Source organism: Homarus americanus, unplaced genomic scaffold (assembly GCF_018991925.1).
Source record: "Homarus americanus isolate GMGI-L3 unplaced genomic scaffold, GMGI_Hamer_2.0 scaffold37032, whole genome shotgun sequence".
In the NCBI taxonomy this organism is placed as follows: domain Eukaryota; kingdom Metazoa; phylum Arthropoda; class Malacostraca; order Decapoda; family Nephropidae; genus Homarus; species Homarus americanus.
The window spans coordinates 1,692,129-1,719,983 of NW_024731852.1; the positions used below are offsets into that span (position 1 = coordinate 1,692,129).

Here is a 27,855-nt window from a genome sequence, read left to right on the forward strand (position 1 = left end):
CAATAGAGTTCTTGGCTATTAAAAGGCATTCTTATTGTTTATCTTTACTGAAATAAACAAACGCAAAATCAAAAATTCAAGTTTTGTCATGGCTAGTCATGTATTATAATATTTCATCTAACATCCTATAAGCAAATATTGACATTACCATAAAAATATACATTAATTATTAATAATTAATATTATTCGTTATTAGTCATGCAATATATATATATATATATATATATATATATATATATATATATATATATATATATATATATATATATATATATATATATATATATATAGATGCAAGTAAATCACTGTAGGTGCGTATATATATATATATATATATATATATATATATATATATATATATATATATATATATATATATATATATATATCAACAAATTTAAACTGAAATATAATTGTGTAATCATTAATTTTACTGGTTATAGAATGGTTATTCTTGGCTGTAGTCCAAGATTTTGAAAACCTGCAGACGACAACGTGACGTCACAGAAGTGCGACTGTAGTGTTGTGCCATCCTACTGCAAGACTACATAAAATGACGTCACTGTGCCGTGAGGTCCCAGCTAGTATTATTACCGACTATCTTACACTCATTCCTGTCTTGAGTGTATAGTCTTTGGTTCACGAGCCGCCAACGTTTTTCTAGCAACTACAGAAACAATCAGTGTGTGTCCAGAACAACACAGGGCACAGGTGGAAGAAGAGGCGTCCCAGATTTCAGATTCTTGGTAAGGAAGTTGAATTAACATGTATCAGGTTTGTTGGCATTAAGCTTAGGGTACAGGACTCATTTTTGTTCTTTAGAGTAACATAGAATTATGTATAAATATATCAATCTTCTTGCTTGATTATAATTGAGAAAGGGTAACATTTAAGTTTTGCACGACGTGCGTATTTAACTAAACACCATTAAATCATTGTGCCCCTCATATGAAGATTAATATCGTGATCCATATTCCTCACTGCTGCTGAAATAACTTGGGTAGTGCTGGAAGGCAGTAACTTAGATAATTGTTCCAGTTGATAGATTTGTTAAGGAGCAACTTTTCAGAAAATTCTTTGGTGTGTGTAATAACTACGGTAACTATTATGTATTTCACCTATATTTACTATTGGCACACGAAGAATTGTCATTAAAAACATGTTAAATGGCATTTTAATGTTTTTGTATTTTGTACAGCATATGTGCAGTAATATATTTCAGCTTTATGGTGGGAGTCCATGGGGAAAATGGAATCCAATATATGAAAAAATGATTTTTGTTATTTAGGAAAACTACAAAAATGTCAAAATTTGGGGTGAAATTTCAGTCATGCACCGATCTTTCTCTCGCTGTTGTTAATATGTTTTTCGTAATGTTTAGACAATTCTAAGACCATTTTCCTCTATGATAATTCCGCCGGAAATTAAGGATAACCAAGATAATAATTTTTCAATATTATTAGATTTGGTCAGTCACGCAGTGCTTCTTACCTCCGTGTTGACTTCTTAAGCATCTACAGTGCATGTCCGGGGAGTGGTATGGGAGTTTCTTATTGGCTATAGCGATAGGAGACATAATTGGGCAAACATTTTTTGTCTTAGTCAATGAACAATGCGTGGGTGCGTCGGGAGCGGAGATTTGAATTTTCAGTACTACATATGGCTGAACAGGTGGAAAGAGCTGTACCTACATTGTGATAGAGATTATTTTACTTAAATTGCATAGTTTCATCAGAAAAATAGTGTTAGGTTAGGCTAGGTCAGGTTAGGTTTGGTTTTGTTGGTTGTATGGTATTTTATTTAAGTGGTTTACTTGAAAAAATTACATTTTCGTTACTGAAAAACTATTGATTTCCGGCTGAAATGAATATTAGATTTGTTTGAAACTCATCAAATAACATCGGAAAAACATATCTTCAATATCCAAACAAAGACCGGTGTCATGCGACAAATCTTCCGGTGCGATAAACCTTCCGGGCTCAGCAATTACTGATGTTCATTATCGACATCTAAGATGTATGATTGATTTGTGAGAGCTGAAAATATTAATAGGGTAAATACGGAAATGGAAGGTTTTGAATGAATTTCCCATTATATCTTGGGCAAACTGACTACAGTATAAGGATGATATGAAACATACTCACTACCAAAGACAATGAAAGCACAAAGTGGGCAGTGCTTTGAAGTCAATGGAAATTGTAGGGTAAGAACACAAAAAATGAACCAAGCAAACCCAAGGAATCCTTCCCTAACCTTCCCTAACCTAACATTACAAAATAATTAAATTTAATACCCAAAACTAACCATTTACCCCGGAAGGTTTTGCGCACTGAAGGTTTGTCGCACGGCATAAGTGAAACTTGACCAAATTTTGATACCCTGTATTTTGTTTGTAAATCAAATCAAGGAACAATTACTTTTTCATAATTTTTTATTTTTTGGAAACCAAACCTTTGTAAATCATGGACTGCCTGTATATTCTTCCATATTCTCTTTAAATATGCTTTAACTCCTTCTCTATATTGTAGAATATGGATGCTGGTGAAGAAGAAGAAGCAGATGGGGCTCAAGCTGAAGATGGGGATGTAAACACTGTCATTGCACCGAGAATGATGAATTCTCTTGTTATATCCCCTTCAAAATCAGTGACCAGGTCTTCGCAAGCTCTGAGCCCCATTCACAAACCATCAATCAAAACAAATACAGGAGACTTTATCAGTCAGAGTGAGAGCAAGGACTCTTGTGGAAGAAATGTTGATAACAATGTGTACACTGGAAACTTAAATGAAAACCAAGATTTACACATCCACTCTGCAGCCGTTGTAAAGAGTTCTGAAGTGAGTCAGTAAATAACTGTCATAATTATATCAGTTAAGTTTTTTTCTCTCCTTTTACAACTAACAACTTTTCCAATGACTTGTGCATTACTGTACTGTATTTCACCAAGTGTAGATGGTTCAAGTCCAGGGAACCCTTAGATAGTTGAGACGGATCATTTGATTAGTTATACATCAGCATCATTTTATACCCCAGTTTGTGTAATCTGTGACTACTTTATGTCAATTCTCTTCTCAGGTTCCCATCTCAGAGATCCCATCAGTATAATTATCATTATTTTTTTTTCTCTAGATTATATATACAATAAAAAGAACCCTTTAATTTTTTCTAAAAAGTTTAAATGCCAATATCTTACTAACTGCATATTCATCTTAAGATTGATGGAATTATTTTTATTTATTATTTATTCTACATTTTAGATTAGGGGGCTAGTATGAAAGATTGAGGTCCCGTGGGCCTATGATTAGCAATGCCACTGAACTCTCCTCATGTTCCTCTTGGCTTACCCCTAGCTCGCCTTCCCTGCACATTTAAACTCTTGTATCTCTTGATCCAGTTGGTCTCTTCTATTCTCTCCACATGCCCGTACCATCTCATCCTAATTTTACGCCAAACTTTGCCATTACTCTCAATACCCAACTGCCCTCTCATTTCTGATCAGGGTGTCCTTTCTATCAGTGTCACATTACACATCCTCCTCACCATTCTCATTTCAACTTGCTCAAACCTATATATATGTCATCCTTTAAATTCCCATGCTTCACTATTATACAATATCACACTTATGCTGGTTGGGGTGTGCATACAGTATATACAGTATATAATATTAATCTGTTGGTTATATCACAACTTAAGCCAAGTTATGATGTGAAAGAGGTTCTAGTAGGAGAGAGAAAAGACAACATTATTAGGTTTCTCATGGTATGGTCATGGTAGGGGCCCTAGAAAAAATTTGCCCAGGGCCTCCAGAATCCTAAAGCCAATCCTGAGTGCAGCACAGTGGAAGTACTGGACTGCAACGATAAGGTGGATGAGGACCAAATAGAGGAAATCATATGATTTATGATACCATAAGATAAATTATGTACCCTGTAGTTGCTTGTAAGAAATTAAAATTTTATTTAGATGAGCAGCTATTTCATTATTATAATTGACTTAAGGTTTTATATTGTCTTTGGTAATAAAAACTTTAAAGTATTAAAAATAAATATCAAGTAAACAGAAGCTTTCTAGTGTTGGAAGTTCATTATTCATACAATGTTCTTTTCTTTTTCTTCCAGGAAATTTTATTGAAACAAACTCGTAAATCATTCATTCATGATACTTATGGCACAAAATTTTTATTTATATCACATCTTCCATGGTTGTGAAGGAAAGGAGGTGTTTATGTATTAATGTTGATGTATGTACTGTGTTTTTCTGTATACAGTAGTGTCGGGATATATCGCGAGATAGGGTCCAACGATGTTCGCTATATACCAAATCGCGATATATAATTACGTACATGTAATCAATGGGGAAATAGGATTAGGTTCTGGAGGGCAAAAAATGTGACTAAACTTGATTTAACGAGTTCATTTTCTTACTAACTAAAGCACCAATGAACACTAGACTCGGGAACAACAGGCTATTTCATTATCAATATCAAGGAACACCAGACTCGGCAGCTGATGCACCATCCTGGGATCACCAGACTCGGCAGTAGACGCCACACTGTCACCCTCGCTTGACAATCCCACACCTACATAAACAAACACCAAAATTATTAGTTACAGTATTATATCTTTTCCATTAAGCTTTCCATAATCTTCACTTCACACGTCACGAGAAACCCATTTACACTCACCTTAGAAGTCGTAATCTTTAGCAGTCAGCTGCTTTCTCGTCACTTACTCAGAAAGACTGAGCGGGCGAGCGTGATTGCGTAAGTGAGCAGCCACGGTGCCGCCTCTGGTGAGCAAATAACGCATTTGTTTGCCATGGCGGTACATTTGAAATATTTCTTGCCCGATTTCCCTCGCGAAATAAAAAAATATTGCGATATAAAAAATCGTTATACTGTACAGTGTTATGGACAATGTTTAGTGTTTATTAAAGGAGTTTTTGAATGGTTTATGGGTATTTTTTGGCCTCTGGAACCAAACATTAGTATAAGTATTTTTGTTAATCAATTAAACTGTAATTTGCGATTTAATAATTCACTGTCTTCTGGTACCTAACCCATGGATTATCAAAACTTCTCTGTATCAACATAATTTGTTTTGCCAATATAATATCATGTCTAAAGAAGAAAATTTTTGGATCTTTTATTGAAACAAACTTATGGAGAATTTATTCAGGTTCATGTTTCTACCACAATTAGAACGGATGGTATGGATAAAAGTTTATACCTTTTTGCGCTCGTCATAAATTTTTTAAATTGCAGCCAGATTTACATGGTCCTGAACAACTATACAGGGTAGTAATAGGAGGAAACTGGGACCTGAGAAAGTTTTGAAGAATTTGGTCTTGTGTTATTATAATTTATGTAGTACTGTGCTGTCGTAGGAAATATTAAAGCTCTGGATTTGCACTGTGAAGAAATTTGTCTCTAAGTAATTTTCATATTATTTGTTTCTTTCTAGGTTGAATTTCCAGTTCAGTTTCATGAACTTCAGTCCAACACAGATCTAAAAATGCCTCCATCAAATTGGTTACAGGAACACTCTTCTATCCGGCTGCCTAACCCAACACACAAACATGCTGATTTCTCAAGGTATGGTCTTATAAAAAATGGTTGAGAGAGTGAGGAAATTTTTCCTGTAGCAATTTACTTGGGACACCTCATAATGCTCTTGGAATTTAAGTTGTAGGTTCTGATCTGGTATTATATATTATGGAGTACTGTACTGGTGTACAGTATTAGTGTCATTGTTAAGTAGAAAATAAAGCTCTCTGGAAAATAAGGACCTAAAACAGAAAGGCTGATAAATGAAAGTGAACTGTTTTTTTTTTTAAATCTCAGGGAAATTCTTGTTAAAAATATGAAAAGGTGAATTAGGAATGTGTTCAATAATATCAAGAATATGGAGAACCAAATATTAAATGAAAAGGTTATTGTTGAATAAGTGAGCTGAGCCAAATCATGCATGTAAGTAAATATTTAAAGTGTTAAAGATTGCCATCTGGTGCTAATGGTGATGTATATTATTAACCAAGATTATATCCAGATACTATACAGGGAATCAAATGTTTGATTCAAAGTGTCTGTATATAAAAAAGGAAAACCCTAGACATGAAAACATGTGGACAGATTGAAGCATAAATTTTCTAGAAGATTTTGTATAGTGCTTTATGAATAATTAATTGAGAATTTGTATATAATGTACTGTATGTGCTTTTATTTTTATGAAATATATGTACTGTATTGTACATTTTTGTACTTGCAGTTTCCTCATGGCCCATCAGTTCCCAGATTGCATCGGTGAGGTGGATGTAGTATCAGATGCAGAGAACATTAAGAAATTACTAAAAATTCCTTATAATCCAAAAGCTCATGTCAGTATGATGATCCATCGGGTGGGCAAGACTCTCTTGATAGATGATTTTGATGTCTACAAGTACCTGCTGAGACAATCTGAAAAAGAGTGGCATTGGTTAAGAAGATTCTTTTTTGAACATGTACTTCAATCATTAACACAAAAGGTAAGCCAGGCGGACTTATACATTAATAACTTTATTGTGTGTGAGTAGAATTAAACATCACTGTATACTGCTCATAAAATGCTCATTGATCACTGATGTTATAATATTTGGCTTGGTTACATGTTAAAAGAGTGTCTGTATTCATTTATTGACCAATTTTGGCAGCAGTGAATGGGTTTCCCTCTTACCCTTCCATAGTTCCTCTTAGATGTGTAGCATAATCATATCTTGAGAAACTCATGTACTGTTAGTATATGTGATGAAACCAGACCCTTGATATATGTGATGAATTAGACCCCTGACATATTTGATGGAACTTATTCAATATTAAATTCCCCAAATTAGCTCATTGATTCTGAAAACATTCCTTAACCCCTTCACTGTGAAGATGCCACTTTTAATATTTTATTTGGCTAATGCTAAATGGGTGTTTGGTGAACTGTTGTGCACTTTCCGTATTTTATGTTCTTATTGCAAGGTTAAGGAAGGAACTTAAATATGGTTTTGCCTCGGCTTCTCCATGTTAAAATGAAGGGAGGCATGATGGAAACAGTGTTGTATTTTCTTGAGAAGTCATATAAATCAATATGAGAAAATCAAATTTCTGTAAGCAGGTCGAAAATATCAACATAAAATCCAATTTATTGAAAGAAAACAAAAATATAGCATTGCTTATGTTCAGTCAGCCTGTGCCAGACGGTGAAGGGCGGTGTTGCTGTTGTGTGTTCCTTGTTTATTCAATATAAAAACATTCACCATGGCAAAATAAATTAGTAAAGCCTTATATTTTTATTTATTTGTAACATAGTACAGTATTCCATGAGCTTGTGAGTAATGAGAGGAAAGAAATAATATATTTATGAATGCAAAATAGAGGGAAATCATTTTACATTACTATTTGGCTTGCTTGAGGGCCTGGGGAATTCCCTTTGACTCGCACACATATTGATGTGTAGTGGGAAGTTTAAATGCCCAGAGCTCAAAATAAAGTAATTTTTTGTTCTTCTGATAATGAAATACAGTGTACACCCTTTAAGCCCTGCCCCCCCCCTGCCCCCCAAGGGTAATTTTTAGGGACCTGACAGGACAACTTTTAATAGAACTGGTGGATGCTTAATGGGTTAAAATGGCTCTGAATATTGTGTGTGTGATTTATCTTTTATTGTGATTGAAAAGGCTTAACACAGGATATGTTATTCGTTGTTCATTTTAAAAATGTGTTTATTTAATTATTTCTTTTCAATATATTACAGGTATCAGATATTGATCATAAAATTCTTATGTTCTGATTAACCATTTTAACACCAAATTGTATTTCAGGAGAATGTCCTGGTTCGTCCAAACAAGAGTCGAAACGTCGTTCAGAGTCGGAGTTTGCTTTCTAAATTTCTGTACCACAGCATAAATGAAGAAGAAGCCCGACCTCCCAGTCCTCCTTCTCAGCCAGTAACTGAGAGTCCTGTCTCTGTGCGGAGGGTACAGTACAGTACTTGATTTGTTGTATTTTGTTTAAGGCCTTTTGTTATGTGTTCTTATAATTGGAATACAATACGTCGTTGCTGCATCTTCGTTTAAGGAATGTTTCTATAGGACAGATCACATGAGCATTGCCAACCCCACAGTGGTTTGCCCCCGGCACATTAGAAACATATTTTTTTTTATTTTTTTGTAAATATGCCGAGATTTAAGTTAGTGTACAGTTGATTGAGAGATATAGTATGTGAAATGAGTTCCTGGGTGTGATCATTTACAAGTGATGTTAATCCATTCATTGGAAGGCATGGATGGTTTGAGCTGTTTAAGCATAGGTATAACTACCATAACATCAAAATGAATGGTAGGGTGCTGCAGCCAGCAGTGAAGCAGCCAAAAGTTTCCTTGCACTCCTGGCTAGTATTTAATGTAGATCAAGCCAAGCTATTTTGGAAGGAATCTGAGTGGAGGAAACTGTGCCAGGATTCAAAGCGTCAAAAGATCAGTGCACGTAAACTATTCCAACACCAATTAGGTAATAAGAATTTTATTCCATTAACATGATTTTTAATTTTATGATTTACAGTATTATACTTTACTGCATTACAAGAGATGGATTTGTGCATCCATACTCTAGTATTTACCTTATACTGTATTATTTTAATTTTGTTTTTTGTATATGCATTTAAATGGTGAGTTAGGGAGGCTGAAGGTTGACAGTCAAACTTGTTTTCTTTTCTTATGCGAATGGAGACTATAAAAATTCTGGGCTGGAATGTAACCCTACCTTTAAATATTCCTTCTGGGATTTTTTTTTTTTTTATAGCATCATTTTTGAGGAACACCTATACCTGTACCACATTAAACAAGGAATTACTGTACGTACATCCATTAGTGAATTTTATTGATCTCCAGCCTTTTGGAGCTTAACTTCTTAGTATCCCAAGAAAGTTATGTGTCCTTAGACAAATTCAACCAAACATTTTATGTCGGTCAACAATAATAAGAGTTTAGATGACATATTACAGTAGTCTTACACCTTTACAAGTCTACATTAATATGAATACTTGCTGTTTGAATTTCAATTGAGGTTTATTTCCATCATTGCTACAATTATTATTTTTTGTTGTGTTACTGGATCACTGTAAGTGTTGAAAGTGACTTTGTATTAACTTTATCAAATGAAACATCTTCAGGTTTAGAGATTATTTGTAAAATTGATATACCTGTAGTAGCTTTACCTTATATAGTGTCAATTAAAGTTTGGAAGCACTTCTTTGCTCATCACACTAAATGTTTTTTGTAGCTTGAAAATTACATCATTAATTTAGTGAAACTATAATGCATGTTTCAATTTATTGAATGGATTTTGGGATGCACCTAATATATAATCCTTAACACTCTAGCCATCATTAGCCATGAATGAAGTAATGCCTGAACCTGCATTGGAGGAGCAGCTTCCTCAAGCCTCTGGTCAGGCATTTACTCGTAATGTTGTATGGAATTTTGAAGACCTGCACATGCTGATTGGGACAGACCTACCCATCTTTGGTGGTGGAACTCATCCATGTGTCTCACTTAGGCTTCGTGACATGAGTAAACCCATCAATATATTGACAGGTATGTAATTACTTAGAATTTAAGATTAACATTGAAATTCATATACCTGTACTGTACTGTACTCTACTCTACTTCTACAGGCAGTCCCCAATTTATGAAAGTTTGGTTTATGACAATCTGAAGTTATAAAGACTAAATATTTTCCCATGATTTGATTTACAAACAAAAAATCTGGTTACACATTTTTTTCATAATTTTTTATTTATTTTTCCTAAGTACAGGTCAACCACCGATTTTCTGACACCCTTGGTTCCAAAGCCTTGGCGGATTATCTGTTTTGCCTGACCAACTGAGGTCAGGTAATAATAATTCAACAATACACCTCTGACCCACTAATTATACACCTCCTGTGTCTCTAAAGCACCATGGACTGCTAGAAACTTAAATTAAACAAATATTAACTGTCAATTAAATGTGAAAAAGCTATAATTTTGAGCAACATTACTGTACACACTTTGTACTTAAATGTACTACACTAGACTAAAATTTTTATCTTGTGCACACTATGTGATGTTTATACTCAAATTAATCACTATCTTACAAGGATTCCAGCAATGTAATGTACATTCTGTTAAGTCTTAGTCAGCTACATTTTATAAGATAGAAACTTTAACCCTAAAACTACCTTCACCCAGGCTGGGAGGGAGGGAGGGAGGGAAGTTAAGTGCCCTCTCATAATTTTGTCCGGACTAAAGGAGGTGGACTAAAAGAGGTGCCGGACCATCAGTTCCCGGAATATCGGTGGTGTACCTGTAATAATGAAAACATACTAAAATAATGCTTCCTTATTTTACTAACCTGTTCATTATTCTCTAACTCTCACATTGTCCAGGTTTTGGGCTGAATTAGTCTGGTGATATGAAGAACCCCTGTATTATTGTGCAGTAATTTTGACTTTATTATTAGATTAATATTTTATGATACTTTTGATGTTCAATATGAAATCTTAAATCTCTTCTTTCAGGTATTGACTATTGGCTGGATAACCTTATGTGTAATGTACCAGAAGTAGTCATGTGCTACCACTTGGATGGCATTGTTCAAAAGTATGAATTAATCAAGACTGAAGATTTGCCCCACATGTCAGATTGCCAGTTTTCTCCTAGACTGGTACGGGATGTGGCCCAAAATATTCTGTCATTTCTCAACTGCAAAGCAACAAAAGAGGGTCATACATACTGGCTCTTTAAAGGTAAATAGATGATAGGTAAGAGTTTTAAAGTAATTTCAGAGTTATTCAAGCATTTCTTCCCTCTAGAGCACCATACTTTCCTAAATTTATCAGATATTTACACACAGCACATGACCATTTTTCACTCTTATCACAGATCCCTCACCCACACCACTAATCAATGCTTTTGTTTTTGCCACATTCATTCTCACACCCTTTGACTCTATTCCATCATTCCAGATTTTTTTTTTTTTACATTTGATCCTCACTACACAAAAGTGAGTGAGGAGTAATAATAATAGATTTGCACACAGCCAACCTACATAGACAAGTCCAAACACTGGCTATACCTCACATATCGGCTACATTTCCTGCACTCAGTTTATTCCATAACTTTAATAATGGAAGGAATTATATTCTGTTTACTCTTGATTCTGGTTACATTTCATCATTGTGGGAATATTTTTGTTTGAGTAAAAAAAAATGCATTTTTTTATAACTGCAGTAATACTCATGATATGGAATAGTGATGTTTATTTATTCACATTCTTGCCAGCTAACAATTATATAACTTTCTTAACTACAGGTAAAGATGATGACATAGTAAAGCTCTATGATCTGACATCACTCTGCTTGGAGGGTCGATTAAATGTAGATGGAACTGAGGAGGAAACCCAAACAGAAGACTCTGGAAACCCTTTCACTATCCCAGTTGCAATGCTCTTTTATCGTGTCGCTAAAAATATGCGGTCTTCTGAAGATGCTCACACCAAGATTGCCTCTATCAGAGCTCTGCTTAAAAATTCTCTTACATTATTAGATAAGAATGAATATCCAAAGGTGAGCATAAATGAGTGACTGGAGGAGATATATGATATTTCAGGGTTTATCTTTAAATCACTCGGCTATATAATTACTTATAGTTATAGTTTTATATTATATTTCTAAGTCACATTAGAGTATTTAAATAATTTTTCCACAACTTTTTTTGTATACTGTAATTACTTGTAACAATGGCAATGTGCGTAGCTATCTCACAGCCACAGTTGACTGGTGACATTTAATTATTTTGTTTGTTTATTTTCAGGATAGTATTAGTAGAATTTGTGGTTGTATTATTATGTGTATTTATTACATTGTAGAGTCAAGATTGTTTTTTATAAGATCTTCTTTGCTCTCATAAACCAGTAATGAGAGGCTATTTGAAAATTGGGTTCAATATATGGAATTTCAGTTAATGGCAAGATTTTATGAAACCTATCCATTTTGTATATCGAGGGAGGACTGAATATCCATCAATATCTTAGTAATTACCACCTTTTTGCCCCGCTGCTTAGATTTAAGCTCTGACACTGCAAACACATTCTTTCGTCTTTGATATGCTGAAGCACACTGACTCATTCTCACAGAAAAAAGTGGCCATACACTTGAGGAACTGTCACGTAAGCCTAACATAAATATTATTTCCCCATCAATTTGTCAAGCTCAAAATTTTAAGGCAGGAACCATATTCCTGTTTATATATGCCAGCTGCAGCAAATGTTCAAAATGCAGAGAGATTATTTACTTATGTACAGTCACCCACAAAAGCCCTGTCACCTCTCCTAAACCACGAATCTCAAGATTCAGCCTCATGAATCTGATGCATTTATGTATGGAATAATGCATCACTGTCTACTGCTTCGGGTTCACAAGTCTGAATCCCAAGGCTCGTGGAACAGCAGAAGTGACAGGACTTTTGTAGGTGACTTTACTAGCCACAGGGAAAGTGTTAAATACTGTACAGTACATTGTATATGAGCTTTTTAAAGTTTCATAATTATATAGTGATCAGATTCTTCATTGACTGAAATTTTCAGATTGTGTCTTCAGCCCATTATATGCTGTCTGATCTGTATGTGCCACAAGACCTAGACCCTGATTCTCCAGTTCTTTCTGACTGCAGTGATGAAGATAGTGAATGGTCATCCACTGTAGGTAGCGATGATGAAGATTGTTGTGACATGCATGACAGCCAGTCTGTTGCTCCTGCCAATTCAAGTTCAACTATTAAGGTGTCATCATTGTGCAAACCCCATGCTAGTAAAACCCAGTCACACTATTATAAGTAAGTTATTATATACAGTAAATTAATACAAAATTGATAATGTTCTTCTTAATATACATGACCTGATAAGTTTCAATGTGTGACGTATAAGAAATACACAGTACTAGTACTGTATGTACTGTACACTAATTAACAGTGCTTGCTGTGTCATAGACTATGGTAGTTTAGTGTCGGCAAACATTATTCTTGTGAATAATGTAATTGCTGTAAAAACAGCTAACCATCTAGTTACATCAAGTACCAGACCAGGTATCCAAGTGTTACTGAGGTTACATCTGATGGTTAAAGCTATTTTGGTAGGTAGCTCAAAGCCTTTCCTCACCAGAAGAATATGAGAATTTGGGAAGAGTTAGGAATGAGCTATGGGGGATAGATGTTGTTCATACCTCCTTCTGGTAGAGGACTAGCTTACCACCACACTTAGGTTTGTGCCTACATTTGAAAACCTGTCATAGGTTGTAGGTGGACTGACAGATGTGAAAGGGCTGGAAATTCTGTGGTTGAGATGTGTGTGTTAGGACTGAATGAACATACAAACTTATGTAAACATTTAGGTAATTATTTTATTATACTAAGAATATATTTTGTAAGCCTTTACATTGTTTTTTAAAATATAGATTAATTTCAGGGCTCCACCTCTTCTAGGCACCCTAGAGGAACGATGCCAGTGTGCACTGAACCATGTGGTTGAGGCCCTCCAGTGTCTTCACTTGTCTAGTATAAGAGAAAGGGAACACTGTGGATCAAAAAGAAGCAAGGAATCATCTATGGGTCCTTCAAGGAGTCAGGACCAACAAGAACCTAAAATGGCTCGACCTTTTCAGCCCATACCTATGCCTTATTCACCTCTTAATACTAACACAGATGATGGAAAGAAGGCTTTAGTTTTAGCAAAAGAGCGACCTGCTGATGACCAGCTGACAGTTTCTGTGTTGTGTCAACAGTACTGTGTTGCCAGCTGGTTAGATAAACTTAATGTTTTGCTACTCAGAAAGGCTTCTTTAGTTTATCTCGTCATGGCCAGAACAAATTTTAATGTACAGAGGTAAGTGAAGAGTTTTCATATCTTAAAATTTCATATGAATTTGTGTTACATGAGTATGAATAAATATGTACAGATATCCAGTGTACATTTAAAGAAAATGGAGCTGTTCATAACGTAAATAAAGGGGCATCAAGTTGACCAAGGGCCTCAGGGACCCACTTCTTGTGAACACCTTCGATGCTCCATTCGTGTCTTTGTGGTCTTTGGTTTACCTGATTCCCCTTTATTTAGGTTGTGAACAGTTCTGTTTTCCTTAAATTTGGTCACAATACGGTGAATTGATTTTGGTGTTGGTGCTCTTCTTACGTTAGTGATGACGGTAGCAGTGTTGAATCTATACCACAGATTTTATTTCAGTGTACAATTCGACTTCTTTCACTTTTTGTGTTGTAGTCAAAACCATATTGCTGTAAACTCCCACGTGTCTTCAGTTATCTGCAAACAAAACAAAAGAGTGTTAAATGATTACAGAGTTACACGTATCTCAGGAATCGGAGGTTATAAACAATTGACGAGTTGACGGTTCTGGGTAAACACAAGAAATACACTCTGCCACTTTCGTAGAGTGATATGGTATATATAATTTGTAGTAAAAGTTTGACGTCCTGCTATAATAGTCGAGATAAGTTTATTTCTCAAGAAACAGGCCGCCATTTGCAATGACGTCACCACTTACCCTGCAGAAAACGTATGGATTGAGATGTGAGTCAATTGAGAAGTAATGACATTGTTTGGACTTTGTTTTTGAGAATTCCTTATGCTGGGTAAACATGACAACATAGTGCTGTTTTTGTTTTGATGATTCACTAATGAACACTAGGATATATCATCATTTATATTAATTAATGGGTGAAATTTTACTTTTAACTACCATAAGTATTTGGATGCTTAGATTTGAGATAGACTATATTGGGTAAATTTAAAGTTTTGGTCATACCTGTACTTAGACATGCAGACTAAGTTTGTTTTTTCCGATGGTTTGCGATGTGTTATGAACGATTTTAACCTTCATTTCTATCGGAAATCGCTAGTTTTGAGTTACTACGCCCCCTTACTGATGTATGTTAAGCTAACCTTATAACTCATCATAACTTAACCTAACATATGATCTGTAATTTCTTAGGTAATAGAAAAAAATTTGCGACAGAAATCCTGTAGAGATAATTTGTCTTATTGTTTAAAGTATTTAATCCCATAGTTAGAATCTTAAGGTTCCCCAGATGATCAAAACCAAAATACATGTAACACCAATATTATTTGGAATGTTTATACTATGAAATTTGTAGTAAGGGCACCTAATAGTCATTGAATTAGTTAATGTGCTTAATAATATTTATATATTCAATATAACATTACTGTGTTGCACAGTAAAGCACAATTAATTATCTAATGATATTTATTTAGAGCTGAGAAGGTTGGACAACTACTTCCAGGGTTCATCAAGGCAGATGAAAGAAATTTACCAAAAGTAGATGTGTTTATGATTGTAGAGTATTATCAATAACTCCACCATCCAGCTATGAAACACTTTAAATTACATCTGTCATCTGATCATCTCAAGCCTGTTCCTTGGCTCTGGTCATTCCTAGTCCTTCCACAACATTAAATACAGACATCAGTGACAAAAACTTACATTTTCCAGACATGAAATAGAGAACAGTGACGAAAACTTCCATGTTGGAGTTATCGGTCTTTTGCATCATTTTAGCAGCCAGCAAGTAAATACACACGATGATACTTGAGCAGTAATTTATTTTAACCTAAAAATAAGGTATGCCTGCTTATGTCAACATTGTATATGGCCATAAGTCCTGGAATTTTGCTGGTAAACAACACATAATAATGGATATACACCACAGTTGGCTGTGGTGTCACAACCAATCACATAGCTTTTCACAGTCACTTGACTTTTTAGCAACTTTAACCCTTAATTTCTACACTTTTTGGCCTAATTTATTACAAAATATCATTACCATAGTGAATTTAAGCATTTTCTTTGCCCATTAATCTGCCATCTTACGAAAAAATTCCGACCGTCAACTCGTCAATTTTTAGGTGGTTTGATTATCCCAAGTCTCTTAAGGGTCATTAACCCATTCAATGCGGCTGGTCTGACCTTTCAGTGTACCCTTAGTGTGGCACTTTTGACACATGTATGTTACTTCTACAGTCAGTTGCCAGCGTTGAACTGTTCCATAATTGGTATGCCCGCATTAAATGAGTTAAATACTTTTGACCTGTTATTGTTGAATTAATCTATTTCTGTTCGTCAAGTAGAAATTATTATAATCTTTCCAGTCATATTGAGCCTTAGAGTAGGGATATGATCTCACATACATTGTTTTGGAGTTCAACAGTTATTAGCATGATCTTATTCATAGGAGTACGTAATAGCTAGTTTAACACTTTGTTTGGATAAGAAGTACTGTACATCCACTTACAAGTTTTCCCATAAAAGACCATCCATATCCCAAAGACAAGAAATGCTCCACGGCACAATACCAGTCCCACATACTTAACATACGTACAGTACAGGGGAGCCTTGATAACTTGGGAAATACAAATCTGCTTTCTTACATTCGTGAATACATCTGTTACCTGTACTCTCTTTTAGTATTTTTTTTTCAAATATTCATAATTTGCAGCCAAGCACTGGCTATCACAGTGTTTATTTACATAACGAAACCATAATAGTTGTGGAAATATTATTTCATTGCTCTAATTTCCCTTGGAAGTATAGAAAATATCATATGAATACGTATTACTTCAGTTCTTTAATGTTCCTTAGAAATAAAGAAAATATATCAAACTATAAAATAAGACAAAATGAAGAGCATGGATATGTATTCTGTGCTTGTTTTTTTTCAGGTATGGGTTAGCTCTGCGGTATATAAGATTCTCCCTCCACGCTTGGCATGGAATGGCTTGTAGACTTGGCCTTGAGGAGAGTGAAGTACCTGTCCCTTGCCAAGCCTTAACTCTAGCTGGTGACATATTCTACATGATATCTAAAGCTTGGGAAGAAGTTGCCTCTCACATAGATGACTATAACTTTGTAACTTCACCTCATGATGACATGCTCACACTTCTTGACAACATATTACCAGCTCAAGGTCAGTGTCTAAGAGGAAGTGTGAAATATATACATAAGGATTTTAACTTGGGTGAAGTCAGATTATTTACCCCCATAGCTTTTAACAATTCCTTCCCACTTCCATAAAGAACCCGCAAGCTGGAGTTGTTCCTTCAAGAGGTAGTTTTAAACCCCCCTGTGTGGTGGCATTGATGGTAGGGTTGGTAAGCCTGTTCCCTTCGCTGATGCATTATGAGTTGTCCTACTCCTATGGTTGGTATGCCGGAGGTGCATGTTTACAAATCCTGTTGCAAACACTTGAGTAGTAAAGCCAAAACAGCTATGAAGTTGATTAAATTATCTTACATGTGCTTACTTTATTAGCCCTCTCAGGCACACATTAAGTTTTAAGTTATACGTGACCTCATCAAAAGTCATTATGGGACTATTCATCCGGTCATCTTTGTTCTGTGTCCAATTTATTGCACTAGTTTTTTTGTGTGTGTGTTATTTAAAGATCACTGACTTCATTGTTGTTTTGGTTTTAACGTAAGCAAAATATAAAATAAATGAGAATAAGACTACAGTATTTTTTCACTATAAGATATAAATTAATTGTGTTCCTAGCATCATATCTTGCATATTTTCTCACAAATTTACCCGGTGCATATTGTTTTTATAATTTTTCAAAACATCTGTGATCAAACTGTTGAAAATTTATTTATTATTTGTCCTAATTGTTCCTGACATATAAAATTTTGATAATCACATGTCCATATTATTAGGGAGACAATTATCAGAATTTTATCTTTTTGTTCACGGATCCTTAATTTGCACAGAAAGGAATACCTATATAGTAAAGCCTCGAATAACGCAGTGTAAGGTGAATCATCGTATCGCTAATCACTATTAAAATAAAGCAATAATAATGAGATGCGTTCCCAAGTGTGACCTTTTCATATCTTTTGTGTGGCTTTTTACCCTCTTTTCCCCCAAAAACAATATAATTAATGAAAATTGCAAACTATATTCTTTAAATAATGCTTCTGAATGCACCTTATACAATATAAATGAATAATAATATGGTCACACAAGAGAAGATGGGACACCATTGTTTTCGTTAGTGTTTACAGTCGGGAGTCCGGGACGATAGTTCTACACGAGAAAATGAAGACAATAAGACAGACCCTGCTCGGAGCTGTAGTAAAATTAATGTAAAAAAAATGAATATATATGTTTTAAGTATTGTTATTTAATGTTAATAAATGGAACAATAGATGTAACTAACCACTAATGGCAAAGAAAAAAAGTGAGATGGATTGGGAACGCCAACGTATACCTGCGCATTTAAGGATACTGCGTCGTATCTTTTTATGAATATTGTTTATTACTGAATATGTATTTGATTGAATTAATCTTTATATGTGTGAAATGAACAGTGCAATTCATTAATATTAAGTAGAATATAGAAACACACGAGAGGAGACAAGATGGGATTGTTTTCGTGAGTGACGATGGTTCTGCATAAGGAACTGAAGAAAATAAGCCCCTGGTTGTAGCTGCAGTGAACTTAATGTAAAAAAAATTGAGTACCAGTATGTATGTTTTAAGTAATGTTATTTAATGTTAATAAATGGAACACTAGAAGTAGCTAACCACTAATGGTAAAGAAATAAAGCGAGACGATTGGGAACGCCAGTGTATGTATAGTAAGTGCGTACGTGTGAAAACATATCGTCATTTCTTTACATATGAATATGAAAGCAACACTTATTTACTGTTCATACGGTATATGTTTTAAATAATACTTACAAATGTAAAACAAAAATTCTACTCCCCAATAATGGTAAAGTCTAGAACATAAGGACAGCCAATGATGTGCGACTTTTTACTCAGATGAAGAAGTCATCAGGTTCAACTGTGGCTGAAGCTGTAGCTTTCCATAAAGCAGTTGCTGAAACTGTTACTGAACCTGAAATTGTTGTTGAAGCTGCTTATGATGCTGAATTTGATGGTTTAGGCCTTCGAGTAATAAAGCTGTTGAAAGAACCTTACACAGCTGCATTCTTTTTTCATTATACATCTTTATGTAGAGGTCATTTGCATTTATTTAAATTTTAATGCTTTGTTCTGTTAGTGTATCCACTTCAGAAAATATGTTCATTGCTTGTTCCATATAATATCAACAGACCTCTCGCCTTTTTCATATCATTTTAACACATCTAGTTTCTCGGCTAAGCTTATACACTTTCTATTAGCTTTTGAACCAGCTCTACCATCACTTGCTCTCTTGCACATGTTGAATTGGGATGCAAAAATGCTGTAAGAAACCTGAGAAAGTTTTTCTCCTTTTCCTGTTCAGATGCGTGAAAACAAAGGGCCTGCCAGCTGCCATTGTTTATACTAGTGATGCTGGCGACACCACTTACAATCCCGGCAGCCTCCGTACACAAATTTATTTATTTTTTTAATATCGGGGTTTAGTTATTATTTATACGAAAACGTAAAATATATTTTTTAATTTTGTCACAAATACGAAGAAAATAATGGCGTAAATTGAATTGGGTCCTAAATTAACCAGGGTCTTAGATATGAATCTTCGTTAGTTGAACCGTCGTCATCGGAGGCTTTACTGTACTGTACTGAGAATTTAAGTAAAATTGATTTTTTGGCCATAAAAAATTAATTTTACAAGCTTCAAACTCCAGTGTAAAGTCAACTCTTGCCCCTGAGCACATAAGCATGGATAAATACTGTAACTTGAAACTTCATTTTCTTTCTGTTTATAAAACCTCTCCATACTAACGTGTTCGGGGGTAAGTGTTGACGTTACACCTTGGCTGACCACTGATTAATTACCTGGTTTGTATGTTTCGGGAGATAGGGGAAGGATGGACCCAGCAAAGATGCCAGTTAGGAATTTAAAGGCCACCAGTCTATGTGGCTTATAAATGGTGTGGACTATACATTAAAAGAAGAAGAAAAAAACACTAGTAATGAAATACTGTAATACTTTTTCTTCATCTGCAGAGTGCAGCTGGACTATCAAATTGCCCTGTGATGTAGAGGAGGCACTGGCATTGGGTTGTGTGAGTTTTGAAAAAGCAGTGTCTGCTGCAGACCCTCAAGCAGTGATGCTTCTCTCACGCAGGCTGGGCAATGTCTGTAATGAACTTGGAGTTATGTACATGAACCAGGCAGCTAGTAAGTATGTTTAGTATTTACAAGTAATGTATTAATTTTGTCCCCACTTTTACAAACCTTTCCTTACTACAATGTCCATGGGCACCACAGACTCTCTTCATCTCCTAGCATTTGTTTTAACTGTTGTAAAAGAAGTGTTCTGCTATTATATATTAACATATGCTAACTGATTATTTTGGAAATGCTGTAGTTGTGCACGTGATTTTGCTCTTCCACTTGCATTAAATATACAGTACGTATACTATATAACATTGAATGTCACAGTTTGCCTTCCCTGACATGGGTAACCACCTGCCGTAATCACCATGTTGATATCTCAGTTAGGGATGATTTTTGGTTTTGTCTGGACCTCCTGGGGGCCCATGGTCAATAGCAATAAAAGATTGTACAGCCTTGGGACCCATGTAATATGTGTGTAAAGTGTCAGTTCATTAACTACTTTAGTTTTGGATCTATGGCTGGAACAGACAGACACCTCCTTTATATTATGCTGTGGTAAAGATTGAGCCACTGCTTGTGCTCAGTGTTTTTGTGCAGCTCCCAAATGCAATAGATTTTCCATGGGAAAATAAAAAGTAAGTAAGAGATTAAATTAGAATGCTGTAGATTTTTTACATGTCCATGAGCGAGGGATTCTTAAATTGTTGGTGTTCCAGACCAGTTGTCATGCAAAAACAAGTGTTGAAGTGCTTATAAGTAATCATAAGATAAAACTACTTTTAAAGTGGTATTTTCTTGTTTATATTTTGTTAATTGACCAAAAAAGGTGGCAGAGAAAATATATATTCCTTTCTGACCTTCATCATAAATGCATTTGTACAGCATTGCTTTTTAGATTTTGACAATAGTATTACTGATTTCACATTTGCTGAACTGGCTATCAGTCCAATTGCTAATTTTAATGAAATGTGCTATTACAATACTGGATAGCTTCGTGTTGCACCCTCATTTCTCACTGTCTTAAAGCACCATGAGTTTTATGTTTAGCTGTGAGATCAATTGCAAGCTGTTGCCAGTCAGTTATGAGAAATATTCAGCATTTCTTTTAAATCTTGCTGTTTGGTCACAAACAATATGTAGCAGTTTACAATGACCACTTGCTCAAAAAATAAGTAATGTAGAATTTTTGGGGTTTAGTAAGTACAGGTACTCCTTGACTTACGACCTACTCGACTTACTACCACCCGGACATACGACCGCTGCAGTCGTATAAAATATTTTTCAAATTACGTATTTTCGAGTCCCGACATTAGTGATCGCGCTGTGTACTGACAAAATTTTCATTTGTAACTCCCTTTAAAATGGCTGGCAAGCATAAAAGTGAGAGTTCTCGTGGTGATGAGAAGAAAGAAAGACACCCATTTTAGATTTTTGCATTTTTGACTTACGACCTGGTCATCGGTTCCTAACCCCGTCGTAAGTTGAGGACTGACTGTATTGGAGATTTTACTTATCATAATGTATATTTTTCTACTCTAGAGTTGTGTGAAGAGAAGGACATAGGCTTCCAAGGTGCAGAGGAACTTTGGCAAAGGAGTGCAGAGGTTTTGAACCGTGGCATTGAAAATTTTAACCGAGTTAAGGATGTGGCAAATGTGGCCCTCTTACATTCTAATACTGGTCGCCTGTTACGACTCTGTGCCTTCTACTGTGTTCCCAAGACTGGTCCAAGACAATTTATTAATCCAGAGAGATACTATTATGACCAGGTAAGATTTGTACTAATGACTGCTTGATAACATTCTTAGTCTTCAGTAAATTCCTTTTTATAACTCAGGCAACTCATGTACAGGCAACACATACTATACTTGTATATGAATTTGACAACTCAGCCTTCCCAGAAGCCCACACATATGTGACTGGGACTAAATTCCAGAAAATAGTACCTTTCCTAGGACAACTATAGTGCCTATAAAATGGTTACATGGAGGTGGCCAACTAGGCTAATAGCTATGAGTCTTCAGTCACTTTGATAAGATGCATGTGATGTGTTGCCTGTCACTAACTACAAACTGGGAAAGAGAACCACTCCTTTGCAGTTCCAGTTACCTGGTCATGTGTGGAAAGAGCAACAAAATGGCTATGGCTGCTAATATATTTAGGAAGAGAATGGAAATCTTTCTTTGATGATTATGAATGGATTCTCACTGACAGAATCAAGAACTTAGTAGATTTGTTAGTTTAAAAAAAAGGAAGAGGCATTTGTAATTGTTCCTTTTGATGTGTATACTCATAATTTTTTCTTTTATTTCCTTTATAGGCAGTAACAGAATACCAGAAAGCTTTGGAAGCACTGAAATCAAGAAAAAAGAGCATGGAAATATGGGATTTAGTTGTATGGGAATATGGTACAACCCTGTACACTATGGCTTCTCTGCTGCAGGATCATCCTCCTCCCTTACCAACGGTTAGTCTTCTCTGATGGTGTACTGGCTGCTTGTGTAAATTATTTTATACACTTTACTGTATATTGTTATACCTGTACAGTACTGTATCACTTCTCTTATAGCTTATCCTAATGTCATGTTGTTTTGTTGACATTTTATATCTGATGGTACTGTGAGAGTATTGTTATTCACCATCTTCAATATTTTACTACTCTTTTCCTCATTTGTGTGGGTGTCCCACAATTGGCTGATGGCAATTCCCCAAGCTGCATACTCTCTTGCAACCTCTTTCATCAGGTCATCAGGTTTCTAACTCTAATATCATTTCTTACAACCTCTCCCGATATCATTCTTGGCATTTTTAATATTATATATATATATTCTTAGAAATAAAGAAGTTATATGTCAAAATAATTTACCTTGATGATATTATACAGGCTGGAGAGGACATTACCCGTGAAGTTTTGAACATTCTCACAAAGGCTCTTAAATACTGTGATGTGAAAACCCCAGGAGCTCGGCAGCCACTATATCAGTACAGGGCTGCTGTTATATATATGCGGCTAGCTGGCATATATCACAATGCTGTCAGGTAATGTAAGATCTTGTCATTAATTTAATCTCTCCTCTTGAAACTGAATTTTTTTCGAAATATCCCTTTCCTCCCACATAATGTACTGTAGGGCACCAGTGTAAAACCCTCTTTAGATAACCTGACCAGTGGCCATGAAGCATCAGGCCACCTTCCATTGCACAGTTTTTTCCCTTTCAATAATATTCAGATCTTTCTTGAACCTCTCTCTTTCCTCTTCACCTCACCTTTCCAGTGTCTTTTAATTTTGCTTTCCATAAAACAAAGACTAACAAGCTTCTTTCACTTATTACATTTTCATTTGGTCTCTCCTTATCACATTTATTATGTACTGTACAGGCAATTTCAAACACCCCATATGTTATGGTTCTTTGAACCAACACATCTATTTCAGAATATCTGAAACACCTTACTTCCTCCATTCTACCTCCATTCAAGCTGGTAGTTATGTATGATGGCTCCTAGAGTTATATTTTCAATAGTTATTGATTGCAGGTAGATCCCAATGTATGAAGATTTGATTCATGAAAATTCACTGATATGAGAATATTTTTGTCTTTAGCTCTGAATTATGGCCAGAAACTCAAAATATACTTATTTTACTTACTTTTTTTCATTATCTAACAATAACAGTGTTATAAGTCTACAAATAAGCTTCAATATGTCATCATTGTCCTAGAATCACCATATTACTTCCGACTCATGTGAAGACGAGTGACTCATCACTCACACCACCACACAGTCACCGAGTCAGTTACCTGATTGTCCAATTTTGTACATAAAAATTTGTCATTAAAAACTATTTATTGGGGGGAGGGGGCATTTTAAGAAGTTTGGGGGAACTTTTTTTATTTTTTATTTAAGCTTTTGTAATGGAGTCTGGGACAATGTGCTTCAATTCATGAACAATTTATTTAACAAAAGATTATACAAAAATGTAACCCTCTCATAAATTGGTGTCTGCTGAGTTGGTCTAAATTGGAAGGGTTTTGGTGAAGTTCTTTTTTATTTTACTCCAATTATTTTTGGTTTGATATTTTATCTTTAGTGAGTACAGTACAGTACTGTACTCTACTTACAATTGTGATTTCTACATAGCATCATAAAAGGGATGGGCTAACACTTTATGTTGTTCCCCTCCTTTTAAGAATTAAAGAAAAGTACAGTCATAATCATTAGAGAGGATGAATTAGTTATTTTAACCATTTCCACTAATTGAGGTAGTCAAATAGTCTTTGATTATCCCAGGGAGTTGTGACCCTGCCTTGCCAGCTGTTCCAACCCTGTGGGTTGGCATAAGGAAGGGTATCCAGTTGTAAAACTTTGCTTTAGTATGCTTGATGACAACCAGGTCACCAGAGCAGTGCCCATCTCTTGGTCTCTGCTGCATTTTCTTGGGTGGCACCCTAGATTTGAGTTTTGTGGTGGTGAACAGCAGGGGATAGGGTATTCCATTCTGATTTTACCCAACAGCTGCCATCAGGTAATCACTGTAGATGCTTTACATAGTTGTCCTGCTCCTTTATATCTTTAAGTCTTCTGCTGAAGAAAAGGGATAATAACCAGTATGGGGTGTTTATATGGTTATTCAGTGTGTTAATGGTAGAAGGTATTTAGTGCATCCCCATATCTAAAGCAGGAAAACTTCCTTTGGGGGTTCCAGAGTGTACAATTTCTCTTTCTCAATACTAACTTCAAATATATTTTTCAGGGATGGTGAAGGAGACATGAAAAATATAAGACATTTGGCAGAACTGAACTATGGTAAGGCAGCAACTCTGTTCATGCAGCTGGAGAATCCCATTGATATGTTAAAGGTTCAACTGGATCAGGCAGTACTGATTGAAGATCAGTTGCTAGGTAAGCACTAAAAATTATCGCTAGAAATGTTGAAATGTGTTTTGCAGCATTTTAAGTAATGTGTATCTCAGCATTTATAATGGGAGACTATGGGAAAATTTGCTTCAACTAATGAAAAGTCTACTTTTATTGGCAAAGATTTGCATTGAGATTGCTTGGGTATGTGGAGAGAATGGAAGAGACCGACTGGGTCAAGCGGTGCACGAGTCTAAATGTGGTGGGGAGAAGAGCCGGGGGTAGGCTAATAATGATATAAGCTGCAAGAAACTTAACAGCAGGGAGAGCTGTTATCAGTAATCCAAGGTTAACTTACGCAAGTGTGGATTATGGTCGTAAATTGTTGTTGTTGATCACACCACTAAATTGGTAATTGTTTTTCAGGAATATCACATCATCAAGTGCTCACAAAGTGTCACATGTCTATACTTCAACTGTTAGTAGACTGTGTTCCAGCTCTGAAGATCAGTCAGGCCTCTGCTAAAGAGAAAATTAACCAAACTAATACAAATGAAATACACCAGACAGGCCTATGTAATAAAAACCAACCTATACAAATGGAAGATGTCACCATGGATGACAGGAGTAGATTCCAAGAAAATAACAATAGTGAAGAAATCAGTTGCCAGGGTGAAAACTTAACATTTGAAGATGAAGAAAATCAAGAGAAAATACGAGCCTTGCTAGTTGTGTTTGAAAAGAAGCTTCAAAATTCACTCATGACTCTTATAAAGATAAATTCTTCGTTAAGGTCAAAAAAGAGGTAAGAATATAATTGCTTATGTCAAGGAAAATCACAGTGACCTTTTTGTTACAGGATGTATAGTCATAGTACAGGGTACTGAATTAATTTTTTTGTATACAATGGATAGAATTTAGGTATACAGGGATATTTGAGTTAACTTTGATTTTCAAGCAAAATACTATCCTTTCTTAAATTATACAGTTGGCTTCAAATGTAGTATAGTATGTTAGTAAAGTACAGTATAGAGGCTTTTTCGTATAGAGCCTCCTCTGTTGCCTAATATTTTTTATAGAGAAAGGTAGGTGTATAATTTGTCTTCATTATATTGCAGGACAGCCAGGTAGTCTGAAATTTCAGACTCCTGTTTCTTGTTATCCATTCACTCCTACTACTGCAACACCCTCTTGAACCATAAATCAATCAACACTACAGAATATTCCTTCATCATTCTTGTACTCTGCTGCTTCCTGGATACTCACTCATCCCCATCACTTCTGGTGGATCCTTCATCCCATCCTTCCATTTTCTTCTTGATTGTCCCATCTCCAATCTTTCACTTCCCATTGTCTCAATATTTCCAAAACATCATCACAGTTCCTAGTCAGTTCATCGGTTTGTAATCCACATCTCCACTTAATTTACATGTTTTTTATTCTTTGCATTCTTTGTCCGTACTGCACACCCATATACTGTAATAATATCAGTCAAGTGGAGCGGGAGTACTTCCACTCACACAAGTTTTAGTATTGGTATTGTTAGTTACTTACAAATTTTTCTTTATGGATACATAAAATCTGGTGGAAATACTGAAGTTGAGGATACAAGCAATTATATGTTGATATATGTATCTACTAGTTGTTCTATCCCTGGCCAGTCATTTCCTACACTGGTCTTGCACCATTTTCCTTGAGGTTTCTGTATTCCATTTATTTACCTTATATAAAAGTGGAGAAGAGTTCAGATGATAGGTAAATGTAGTCCCTGACAAGGGTATTAAAGTAAAGTGGAAGACTTGTACTTGGGAGGGATACTGCATATAAAATTCTACATACATGAAAAGATAAACTGTTATGTTGAGACAGAGAAAAAGTATTTTACATAATATGTTTTTAATGTCATTTAACAGCAGTCATCATGGAAATGATGTGAGCTTTCTGAAGGAGATGTACAGCTTGAGCCTCAACAAACAGTCTCTACCATTAGCCGCACACCTACTAAGCGCCACATCTGCTATCGCTCCATTACTCAACCAAATTCGCCCCCGAAGATGATGTCTTTAATTGACCATTCTGCCATCGATTAGTGTTTTGAGGATTTATTTTTCAGAGTTGAAAATTCAGTAATACAGGGTACCTATCTTACACATTATTTTGAATATGTTAAACTTTCTTACATGTTATTTTGGCTATGTTAAACTCCATATTTTCTTTATGTATTTCATAACAAAATATACATATTACATATAAGTATCCGAGATTCTATGAATTATCCTTGATCCACAAAGAACATAAAGTAAATACTATAATTAACTTTTATCAGAATTTTAGCACCTAAAATCTTTATCGCATGAGGAAGAGATAACTTCAAACTCTTGTAGTGCTGTATTCCATGATGAATTTGGTAATCAGTTGATTAATGTCACCAAGAGCAAGTGGCAAAAGAAGAATCCTCTACAAAGATTGGCTGTAAAACATGATGAACATTTGGGAAAAAATCATTACCTTGATCCAAACTAAAAATTCTGTTTCTGTATAAAAAGTGAGTACAGGTACTGTGTATACAGTAGGTACAGTGCTATTTGTGTTACAGAAGTGAATACAGTGGAGCACCAGCTAACTGAGCAGTTGCATTCCACCAATGTGAATTATAGAATGTTGCATGTTGTAAGTTCATCAATACATTACAGGTATTCCTTGGATAACATGAGTGTTATGTTCCCAACAAGTAATATGCTGAGCAAAAGGATGCAAAGTGAACTCAATAATATCTTTAGAAAACCTGTAAATGGCGAGGGTTGCATGCTTCAGAAAGAGAGATTATATGTAACAGATGTATTATG

The 27,855-nt window shown here is 35.3% G+C and overlaps 1 protein-coding gene across 2 annotated transcripts; it reads left to right on the forward strand.

Annotated features, from left to right (window-relative positions):
* The first annotated feature begins 525 nt into the window (after window positions 1–525).
* Window positions 526–27,267, forward strand: LOC121867920 (erythroid differentiation-related factor 1-like). Of its 2 annotated transcripts, none has more exons than XM_042368058.1 (18): window positions 526–746; window positions 2,529–2,837; window positions 5,463–5,593; window positions 6,267–6,522; window positions 7,843–7,998; window positions 9,402–9,615; window positions 10,580–10,807; window positions 11,373–11,626; window positions 12,646–12,893; window positions 13,522–13,938; window positions 16,807–17,051; window positions 20,042–20,215; window positions 21,695–21,924; window positions 22,476–22,622; window positions 23,040–23,194; window positions 24,906–25,054; window positions 25,436–25,814; window positions 26,923–27,267. In XM_042368058.1, the coding sequence occupies exons 2-18, from the start codon at window positions 2,532–2,534 to the stop codon at window positions 27,065–27,067; spliced, it is 3,834 nt and encodes a 1,277-aa protein (XP_042223992.1). In that variant the 5' UTR covers window positions 526–746; window positions 2,529–2,531; the 3' UTR covers window positions 27,068–27,267. The 2 variants fall into 2 exon arrangements, with proteins under 2 accessions (XP_042223992.1, XP_042223993.1); XM_042368059.1 differs by lacking the exon at window positions 526–746 and adding an exon at window positions 994–1,098.
* Window positions 27,268–27,855: the final 588 nt, after the last annotated feature.

What these genes read in the sequence shown, in the direction of transcription:
- LOC121867920 (XM_042368058.1), top strand. Translation starts at nt 2,532, where the DNA reads ATGGATGCTGGTGAAGAAGAAGAAGCAGATGGGGCTCAAGCTGAAGAT. An exon ending in ACCCAGTCACACTATTATAA is followed by an intron (nt 12,894 to 13,521) that starts GTAAGTTATTAT and finishes GATTAATTTCAG; the next exon opens with GGCTCCACCTCTTCTAGGCA. An exon ending in CAACATATTACCAGCTCAAG is followed by an intron (nt 17,052 to 20,041) that starts GTCAGTGTCTAA and finishes CTTCATCTGCAG; the next exon opens with AGTGCAGCTGGACTATCAAA.